An 11,262-nucleotide genomic window follows, 5' to 3' on the forward strand; every position below is an offset into this window, starting at 1 on the left:
GGCTTTTCATGGGACTAAGCTGGATAGGTCATCTGGGTCAGATGGTGAAGGGCCTAGGTGTCGTGCTAAGGAGTGTGAACTTCATCTTAAAGTCACTGGGAGTCACTGAAGAGGAGGGAAATTAAAGGGGAGGGAAATGGAGAAGTGGGAAGAGATCCAAGAGATATGAAGGATGTAAAGTTGGCAAGACTTAATGACCATTTGAATGTGGAAGTGAATGAGGGCAACGGTCACCTTTGACTCCTCTGTGGGGGAAGGAGCTGAAAATATTTAGATAAATTCCTTTTGACCTTTTGTTATTTGTTTCATATTAATTCCTCTTCTTCCTCTTCCTTCTCCTTTCTCTTCCATTCCTCTCCTCCTCCTCCTCCTCCTCCTTCTTCTCCCTTTTTTTCTTCAGTGCTCAGGAACTCAAAGAACAAAGGCATCTTAGAAGTCAAGAAATGAGGCCTTATTTTTGGAAAACTGCACCCAAGTGAAGATAGGATAGCATGTCTCCACCATGAAGAAGGAAAAGAGTCATTGAGATCATTGCTCACCAATCATTTATTGGGTATTTTAATACAATTCCATTGATTTTCTTTGAAGGGTTTTCAGGAGCTATGGATGGACAGTTTTGGCTTGCTGGAAGCTGCAAGCAGATGACATATTCTTCCTCTGTGTTTTATATGATCAGAAACTGGATAGATATGAAGCTGGAACCAGTCCAGTCAGCTGTAGTGATAGCAGCTCAGGGGACAGTTCCTCTGGTGAAGGGTGGGAGCCTGGGCATGGGAGATATTGTGGACTTCAGAGATGACTCTCCTAGAAGCCTCTCACCATGTTTCATTTTAGTGTAGGCTATGAGGTTTGCAATTCCCAGTGTTTCGTCCACAGGAGCCCAAAGCCACCAAAGTCCAGCTTTCCTGTCCTCAGGCTGTAATATGTATCTTCAGAATACCTTTCCTGTTTCTGAATTTTTGGGAGAAGTTTCTACCATTCAGTGATCCAACCATGTCCCACCTACACAGATGGAAAACCAGGAAATGATTTAAATCCCCAAAGTAATCAAAATTGGAATCTGATTATGTCACCCAACTTACCACTCAGATTTAACCCAACCAGAACACCCTAGAATTGCTGCTCAAAGCATGGACATGCCCTAAAAGTGAATACTAGTTCTCAAAAGCATCCTTGCAAACAGATAGAAGAGAGAAGAAAGACATACATTTTCAATCTCTTAAACAGAAGTAAGGATAAACTTGACATGTAGATTTCTTCCCTAGCTTCAGGTTGCTTTTAGCTCTGGTGTGTGCACAGCCTAATGCTGATTCCTTTTCTGCTCTTGTACATAGTCATGGAGGGGGTTGGGAGTAGGAGATGCTTTGGTAGGGTGACTTCCACCCTGTTCTCTCCTTGGGGGCCTCCCACCACTCTGGGTGGGGTGGAAGGTCAGGTTACTGCGTCTTCCCCGTGAGCCTCGCCTCTGGCTATTCTCATTCATGTGGATTTTTTCTCTATTAGCACAGCCTTGCTGGGTCCCATAAGATTGTTGATCCCGGGATCCTTGATACCTTTCTTTCTCCTCAAGGGTTTGCCTATCCCATTGTTGCTGACAGTTTTGACTCTCTTCATGGGCTTCCCTGTCTCGTTGCTGATGGGTCTGCTCATCTTTGTGGGTTTGCCTGTTCTGTCTCTGACAGGTCTGCTCATCTTCGTGGGTTTGCCTGTCCCATCTCTGACGGGTCTGCTCATCTTCGTGGGTTTGCCTGTCCCATCTCTGATGGGTCTGCTCATCTTCGTGGGTTTGCCTGTCCCTTCTTTGACGGGTCTGCTCATCTTCATGGGTTTGCCTGTCCCGTCTCTGATGGGTCTGCTCACTTTCGTGGGTTTGCCTGTCCTGTCTCTGATGGCTTTTTTCCTCTTCATGGGTTTGCCTGGCTTGCATCTCCCATGGAGTTACCTGACTCTCACAACCATGTCTGCCCCAGCTTTGGTGGCCCTGCTCTTCCTCTGCCTGGTGGCTCTGCCTCTCTCCATGACTTTGCCTAGCCTGGGCCTGTCTGTGGTCCTGCTCACCACCACATGATTGCCAGTCACCCCTTTTGTAACCACATGACCTTTCTTGCTGGATATGTGCAATGAGTTTGTGTTGGTGGTGTTGGCTAGCCTCCTCAGGCTCCCATGCCTGGTGGCTGTTCTGCTGGCCTTCCCTAGACTGGAATCTCTGCCCCTGATTTCGAGTCATTTCCTGTCCTTGAGTCTTTTGACTTAGTCTCCCTGACCTTCCTGATTGCTCAACATATGAGTCTCTGCTTGTTCCCTCACTTCCTTGGAGGTAACTATTTTGCCCTGTTACCCCAATCTCTGACTGACCATAGTGAGAGCTCAGGCCCTGTCTGTCTGACTATAATGATAACCCTGGCCTTGTCTGTCTGTCTGACCATAGTGAGAACTCTGGCCTAGTCTGTCTGTCTGGCCATAGTGGGAACTCTGGCCTTGTCTGTCCGCCTGGCCATAGTGAGAACTCTGGCCTTGTCTGTCTGTCTGACCATAGTGGGAACTCTGGCCTTGTCTGTCTGTCTGGCTACACTGAGAACCTAGGCCTTTTCTGTCTCTCTGACCATGATGAGAACTCTGGCCTTGTCTGTCTGTCTGGCCATAATGAAAACTCTGGCCTTGTCTGTCTGTTTGGCTAAACTTAAAACCTAGGCCTTGTCTCTCTGTCTGACCATAGTGAGAACTCTGGCCTTGTCTGTCTGTCTGGCCATAGTGGGAACTCTGGTCTTGTCTGTCTGTCTGGCCACACCGAGAACTCTGGCCTTGTCTGTCTGTCTGGCCACACTGAGAACTTTGGCCTTGTCTGTCTGTCTGACCATAGTGAGAACTCTGGCATTGTCTGTCTGGCCGTATTGAAAGTCCAATTCTTGTCTATCTCTCTGACCATAGCCTGATTCCTGATCCAGCCTCTGAGACTGTTCATGATAAGAACCTGATTCCTGTTGGTTTGTCTGGCCATAATGAGAATCGTGAACTTGTTTCTCACACTGACTTAAGGCAAAGATATATCCTTGTCTTTTAGGCAGGCTACTGCTAGATTTATGTCTCCATCTTTGACCATAGCTGGAGTCCCTATCCTGTCTCTCAGACTGATCATAGTGGGAGTCCCTATCCTGTCTCTCTGACTGACCGTAACAGAAGTCCCTATCCTGTCCCTCAGACTGACCATAGCGGGAATCCCTATCCTGTCTCTCAGACCGACTGCAGCTGGAGTCCCTATCCTGTCTCTCTGACTGACCACAGTGGGAGTCCCTATCCTGTCTCTCTGACTGACCACAGTGGGAGTCCCTATCCTGTCTCTCTGACTGATTCTGGTGGACATCCTGGTTTTGTCTCTCAGACTGAGTACAGTGGGAGTCCTGCCTTTCTCCCTCATGCCTCTGCCTTGTTGCCTGCCTGTATTTTCTGGAAACTTATGGTCTCGTGTTCCCTCCTGCTCCCCTTCTTGCTGAGAGATTCTATCTCCACATGACTTATTATCCAGTTTATGATAGCAGGCTTGGGCCAATTGGAACACCAACAAGAGATATTCATGAAAATCAACATGTCCATTTCTGTCTTTATCCAAGAGGCTTGGGATGGTGTCCACCGTGTCTGGGTCATTTGGTCTCTGTGAGAAAATAAAACAAAGAGCAAAATCAGCTGTTCTCCTGTGGATACTGTGTGCTAGTATCTATGCCCCAGCCTCTTCACTCCTGTATGAGCCTTTCTTGGTTGGAAACCATTAATCTGAAATGGCTTGGGCTTGGTTCTAGCCCAACGGATCAACTGGTCCTCAGAACCGCATCTCTTGCTGGACCAGTGGGGGCATGATTATTCCATCCCATCACATGCTATATCGTAATTATTTTTTACTTATTTCTTTCCAACCACACTGTGAGGTCCTAGAGGGAGGAGAAGCTGGTTTTATTAATGTTTGCATTCCCAGTGCCTAGGATGACTTGAATGGATGAATGAGAAGATGTGTGGACAGAAATCAAGATACGAATCTAGAATTTCTTCTGAGAAATTATTACTGGTTTGAAGTTGTGCTCCCTTCTGTCAAGCTCAGCTATAAGAAGGGGTGTGTGTGTGTGTGTGTGTGTGTGTGTGTGTGTGTGTGCATGCCTGTGAGCACGTGTGTCTGCTGGGACAGAAGTACTGAGGAGCTGCCTGAAAATCTTTAGCTACAGGGTGGATGGAGCATGACCAGATCAAACAAAAAACATCAAACCCTGGATGCAAGTGTCAGAGTCACTCACACTTGACTTCATGGGGCCAGAGTCTATGCATCTTACCCGGAGGATATCTCCAAGCTCAGCCAAGAGCAGCTGCTTCAACTCCTTCTTGCAGAGCAAGGTACATTTCCCATTCTCTTTAGCATATTTCTGGAACACCTTGATCACAGTGAGTATGCTGTTCAGGAGTTGAGCCATTTTAACAAAAATGGGTAAACCTAAAAGAAGAAACAAGATTTTTTCTGTGTTTAGGATGAAGACCAGGAGATAGCATTTCCAGAGGGCAAGTGGCCTTTTTTGGTCAGGGAAAGAAGTTTAAGAAATGATAGAGCCCCTTCTTAGCCATACCCCTCACTCCCTTTGACCCACATTCAGGCTCAAAATATGTACTACAGTGGGAGATGGGCACAAACTATGGGTCCCTTACTAGGAAAAGTAACAATTTCCTAAAAAGTGAAGAACATATGGTAGGTGGTTTACATGCCCCATCCCCTACTCCAGGTGGAACTAGCTTGATTGAAACTCTTTTATTAGAATAAAAAGGAAGGGAGATCAGGAGGCCCACAGAGGCAGGGCCAGAAGCCAGTATAGTAAGGCATAATTTTCCACCACTAAATAGACCCCACTGAATAGGCCTCAGTCTTCAAATGACCATTGCTCAAGGGGGAAAGAAGGCTAGAGGTCTCTTGCCATGGGCCAAGCAAGCTTTCTGGATAGCTAAATTACAGCAAGTACTTCTGGCCTGGATGGTCATTTGGGGTATGCTTATAAAGTAGAATAAATTAATATAAAAACTATTACCAATAAAAATAGCAAGCCAAATTAACTGCACAGATGATAGGAAGTGTATATAATCAGCTAGATTCCACAATGGCCATGTTGGAAAACTAAGGCCTTTTGGGATCTGGATCTCAGTGATATTTCTTCCTGTGCTGTAAAAATTCTAGTTACTGGGTTTATAAGCCTCCAAGAAGCCCTAACTGCAAAGCACATTGGAATTCCAAAAGCATACAGTGATGCCTATAAGGATGCATGGCACAATGAATTGCATGGGACATACTGAGTTCCTTATGGTATTTCACTGCAATGAGACGTGAATGTTACTGTGGCCCTGTAGTCTAGGGCCTCAACCCCAATGAGCTCTAAACTTTTCAGTCTTGCCTTACTTGCATGAAGGGTCAGTGCTCCACTATGGGAGACTAAGCTATCCACCAATAGTTCTAGCCCTCAGTTTTGGGATGCCCAGGACATGCTGAAACAAAGACATGCATATTTTACAGTCTCCGAAGTGGGCCACCCCAGCTATCGTCATATTCTCAGAGCCAAAAACAAAGCAGGATTCTACCCAGACCTGCCACACACAGGGAACAGTCTCAGACCTCCCCAGCCTAGCACATTATGGCTGCTATGAAGAGCCTTGTAGATACTGCCATAACCCACTCCTCTGACCATCCCCCCCTTCCAATGCATGCCTTACCTGCTTAAGGAGGAATGAACAGAAGATTCAGAAGCCAGAGCGGGTACTGGAGACTTGAAAACCCATCCTCCTTATAGGGGTTTTAATTGTCCTGCTAGGCCATCCCAGGAGACACCCATTCTGTGGTGGAGCCTGAATCACTCTGGGCCCAGCCCAGCTCAGCCCAGCTTGACCTCTCCCTCTGCAGACCGTTTGGCTTATTTACTTCCCCCACTTACTTACGAACCTGTTTGTCATTAGATAGGTGATACTGTTCAAGTCCCTGCCCCATTTAATTAGAGGAGTGTGTGTGTGCGTGCATGCTATGGGGGGGTCCCAAAAGACAGGTGTAGGTTGTGTTCATCCTTAATATGTGTCATTTACCAAGACTAATGGAGGACAACAGTTAAATCATACCAAAGAAGGATATTGTTATGGTCATTTTATAAACACCTGTCAGAGTAAGGACTAGTGATTCTAGTAAATAGCCAGGATATAGTTCCTGGAAGAGATTTGTTTTAGGCTATCTTTCTTGTGTAGGTAGATATGTATATATATATTTTTAAAGATTTTATTTATTTGACAGAGAGAGAGAGACAGCGAGAGAGGGAACGCAAGCAGGGCGAAGTGGGAGAGGGAGAAGCAGGCTTCCTGCTGAGCAGGGAGCCGGATGCGGGGCTTGATCTCAGGACCCTGGGATCATGACCTGAGCCGAAGGCAGATGCCCAACGACTGAGCCACCCAGGCACCCTAGATATGTATATTTTAATCTATTGACCTGTTTTAATTTTAATTTTGTTTTTTCCATTTAACAGCTCTGCCTGCTAGAGGGAGAATTAGATACATGACCAATTTGGGGAGGAAAGGGTGTGATGATGGTGGAGCTGCCACCTTTTAAGGTGTTCCTAAAAAGTTAGAAGTTGATAGACAATGTGGACGCTATGATATCTGTGAGTAGAGCTGCTGTTGGAGTCACTGCTTATTCCCCACCTCTGCACCTGTGACGTGTCAGCAATGTCTTAAGCACAGGAAATTCTCAGTAACTTTTTGTGGAGTAAGTCAATTACTGATTTTTGGAAGCATTTGAGAATCTTGTGTAAAGTGCAAAAAATTCTAGATTTACTTCTACTTTCTACTTTTGCATCACATCTAGATCCCTGCTTGGACTTTTTCCTATGTGTCCACACATCAGTCAGTTATTAGTGACAATGCTTGCTATTATTGACTATGTGTTCAGCATTCTGCAAGGCAATCACAAAAGTGCAGAGATTTTAGTTCAGTTGGAATAAAAAAGCTTCATGCAGAAAAAGATTTTGAACAGCAGAGCAGGACATGAGAAGTGCGAGTGTCAGAAAAGCTCGGTACATGTGAAGTCTTTGTGGGCTAGGCCCAGGCTCTCCTTAGCAGGTAGGATTTGTGTTGTTCCTCCTGGAATTCAAGCGGGCAGAAAAGAAAGCAAAGAAATCCTGGTGGGGAGAAGGGAAAGACCAAAGGTACAAGGCAGGAATTTACAGGGTGTGTTTCGATTGTAGTAAGCTGGTGAGTCTGGCTGGAGGGGAGGCTATATAGAAGAATTGAATTAGAGAATTTTAGAGCTGCAAAGGAAATCTAGCTTTAGCCTCTTAATTTTACAGACAAGAAAATTGAGGTCCAGACAGATGGAGTGACTTGCCAAGGGTCTCACACGGTTATGACAAAAACCAGGCTCATAATCCTTGTTTTCTGACCTCAACCCAATGTGTTCTTATACATTCTCTGAAGCAGATTTGGGGCCTGCTTTAGGGTTAGTTTTTTTTTTTTTTGAGATTTTATTTATTTATTTGAGAAAGAGAGAGAATGAGCAGTGGAGAGGGGCAGAGGGAAAGGGAGAAGCAGACTCCTTGCTGAGTAGGGAGCCCAATGTGGGGCTTGATCCCAGGACCCCTGGATCATGACCTGAGTTGAAGGCAGACGCTCAACCAACTGAGCCACCCAGATACCCCTTTAAGGTTAGTTTTATTTATTTTTTTAAAAGATTTTATTTATTTATTTGAGACAGAGAGAATGAGAGAGACAGAGAGCACATGAGAGGGGGGAGGGTCAGAGGGAGAAGCAGGCTCCCTGCCGAGCAGGGAGCCCGATGCGGGACTCGATCCCGGGACTCCAGGATCATGACCTGAGCCGAAGGCAGTTGCTTAACCAACTGAGCCACCCAGGCGCCCTAAGGTTAGTTTTAATGAGAAATGGGAAACAAGGAACATTTTGGTCAGGAAAATGACATGATCAAAGCATTGTCTGGGGGAAGATTTTAATCTGACTGTAGTAAGGCAGCCAGCTGTCTCAGTTTGTCTGGGACTAAGGGGTTTCCCAGGGCATGAGACTTACAGTGCTAAAATGGGGAGAGTTCTGGGCAGCCTGGGACAAGTCAGTCACCAGAGACTGCAGTACACAGGATGAATTAGAAAGAGGAATGTCTGAGCAGGGAGACAATTTAGGAGTCTATTGTGTGGCCCACATGAGAAATGATGAGAGTTTTGACTTGGATATGGCAGTTTCAAACTACATGACAGTAGCTGGATGAAAGAGGGAAGAAAGGGTGGGGTTTGGGGCTAGATTAGATGAGGGGTAGGGAAAGTGGAGAAGTCAGGAGAGACTCAAGGCTTTAGGCCTGGATAGCTCAGAGAATTGTGTTGTGCAGAAGGAATGTGACTTCTGAAGGGAACCCAACGGGGTTTTAGATTCGACACTCCTCCTGGCATCCCATGGGCTTTCTGCCTCTGGGATCCTGCCATCCTCCCTCCTGCTTGCATCCTCTGCTCTTCGGGGTCTTCTGGCACAGTCAGCACTTGCTTCAGTCTGTTTGTAAATCCCGAGAGTGGGGTCATACTAAGATTCTCTTTCTGCTTTTGAATCTCGACTTGTGAGTGCTATTCAATTATGTCTCTTCTTTCCCATTAGAAGAAAAACCAAGAGAAGGTTTGGTGACCCCAGAGGCAAATAGGGGGAACGGCAGTGGAATGGGTAGGGGATAAAGACAACAGCCATTGACATAGAGTGGCAAAGCTGTGGCCCCCAAGATGTTGGCATCTTCCAGGGCTCCCTAGAAACTCTTTCTTTTGGTTAGATGGGCAATTCTCTGCCTGAATCTGCAGTGGGTCTGCTATGTAGCATTCATTCAATGCTTAGTAAATTCCTACAGGAAGAAGAGAGAACTGTGTGTCGCTCAGTCAGTCAGTGGGGATGTGTGAGCACATGGAGGGCTCTTTTGTAGGCACCGAGACACAGGCACAGCCTTTGTTTTCGAGGAACTTTCAATCTTACTAGGGCATGGGGTACACAGGCTCCTTCTCTGCAGTTGAAATTGCTACTGTCATTGATAGGGGGTTGGGAGAGTTTGGTTAGAGGAAAGAAGGGGAGGATGCAGAGGCTAGAAATAACACATATTTGAAGAAATCATGGAACATACTGGGCAATTTTGGGCAAATCACTTAACCTCTTGGTCTTGTATTTCTTCATCTGTAAAAGGAGAGAGGGTTGGGCTGATCTCCAAGTGTTTTTTTTGGCATTAACATTTTTAAGATTCTGTGATTCTAATCTTAAGTTTAGCTTTAGAGATTCTGTCTTAACTTTGCTCTATTCATGAATGTGTTAAAGGCCTCAGAACTTTGTGCTTCCCAGTCTTCCTCCATGGAGAAGGTGGCGGGGGGGAGATTGTGAACCTTCTGTCACTTAGTTAGCATTTGTAATTTGCATGAGGATTTCTACTGTTTTTGTTCATTGTTTTTCAGTGTGTTTTCCTGCTTTTATTTGCGTTCGTGTTGGAATGTGGCCTTGTGGTCTCAAAGGCAAGATGTTCTTATTTATTTATTTACTTATTTTTCATTAACATATAATGTATTATTTGTTTCAGGGGTACAGGTCTGTGATTCATCAGTCTTACACAATTCACAGCACTTACCATAGTACATATTCTCCCCAGTGTCCATCACCCAGCCACCCCATCCCTCCCATCCCCCTCCACTCCAGCAACCCTCAGTTTATTTCCTGAGATTAAGAGTCTCTTATGGTTTGTCTCCCTCTCTGGTTTCATCTTGTTTCATTTTTCCCCTCCCTTCCCCTATGATCCTTTGTATGGTTTCTAAAATTCCTATATCAGTGAGATCATATCATACTTGTGTTTCTCTGATTGACTTATTTTGCTTAGCATAATACCCTCTAATTCCATCCATGTTGTTGCAATGGCAAGATTTCTTCCTTTTGATGGCTGCATAATATTCCATTGTATATATATACCACTTCTTCTTTATCCATTCATCTGTTGATAGGCTCTTTCCATAGTTTGGCTCTTTCCATAGTTTGGCTATTGTGGACATTGCTGCTATAAACATTGGGGTGCACGTACCCCTTTGGATCCCTACATCTGTATCTTTGGGGTAAATACCCAGTACTGCAATTGCTGGGTCATACGGTAGCTCTATTTTCAACTTTTTGAGGAACCTCCATACTGTTTTCCAGAGTGGCTTCATCAGCTTGCATTCCCACCAACAGTGTAGGAGGGTTCCCATTTCTCCACATCCTCGCCAACATCTGTCGTTTCCTGACTTGTCAATTTTAGCCATTCTGACTGGTGTAAGGTGGTATCTCATTGAGGTTTTGATTTGTATTTACCTGATGCCGAGTGGTGTTGAGTACTTTTTCATGTGTCTGTTGGTCATTTGGATGTCTTCTTTGGAAAAATGTCTGTTCATGTCTTCTGCCCATTTCTTGATTGGATTATTTGTTCTTTGGGTGTTGAGTTAATAAGTTTTTTATAGATTTTGGATACTAGCCCTTTATCTGATATGTCATTTGCAGTATCTTCTCCCATTCTGTTGGTTATCTTTTGGTTTTGTTGACTGTTTCCTTTGCTGTGCAAAAGCTTTTTATCTTGATGAAGTCCCAATAGTTCATTTTTGCCCTTGCTTCCCTTAAAGGCAAGATGTTTTTAAGCTACAATTTATTGAGGTCTTATTGTATGCTAGGCTCTATTCTAAGCATTTTATATGTGTTATCCTGCTTAATTTCCAGAACAACTCCACGAGGTAGGGAATATTATCATCAGTTTTCAAACAGAGAAACTGAGGGTCAGAGAAAGATAAATAACTTGCCCAGGGTCATGCAGCTTGTAACAATTGAACTGGGTATTGAACCCACACCTTCCTGGCTCCAAAGCCCTTGTTTGCAACCCCTGTTTGTATCACCCTTTGTAACAGGACTGGTGATTGCCTGCTCTGCAATGAGAGAAATAGTTTTCTACAAGAGCTAAAGTAAGAACAAAGTAACTTCCTAATGACATGTTCTGATGGAATCCAACTTTGAAATGAGAACCTTCTGATGCTTAGCCAGTCAAATATTTATTATTTTCCCATGCATCTCACCTACCTAAATGGTTCCAACACTGAAGGAGCTTGTAATCTATTTGGAGAGACTAGCAGATGCTTATTCTTAATTTTTTAAAAACATGCATACAAAAAGTATCCTTCTGTCTTTACAGTTGACAGAATGAGAGGGAAGAAGTTCCATGTGTTGTCC

The 11,262-nt window shown here is 44.7% G+C and overlaps 1 protein-coding gene across 1 annotated transcript; it reads right to left on the reverse strand.

Annotated features, from left to right (window-relative positions):
• Positions 1-1,300: 1,300 nt before the first annotated feature.
• On the reverse strand, positions 1,301-4,840 carry RPTN (repetin). Its single transcript, XM_006728401.2, is given in 6 exon segments — positions 1,301-2,388; positions 2,391-2,873; positions 2,876-3,183; positions 3,238-3,427; positions 3,430-3,649; positions 4,317-4,840. Coding segments are annotated over 6 exon segments (2,427 nt in total). The 5' UTR covers positions 4,455-4,840.
• Positions 4,841-11,262: the final 6,422 nt, after the last annotated feature.

This window comes from Leptonychotes weddellii, chromosome 4 (genome assembly GCF_054177405.1).
Source record: "Leptonychotes weddellii isolate Sample4059 chromosome 4, ASM5417740v2, whole genome shotgun sequence".
Taxonomy (NCBI): domain Eukaryota; kingdom Metazoa; phylum Chordata; class Mammalia; order Carnivora; family Phocidae; genus Leptonychotes; species Leptonychotes weddellii.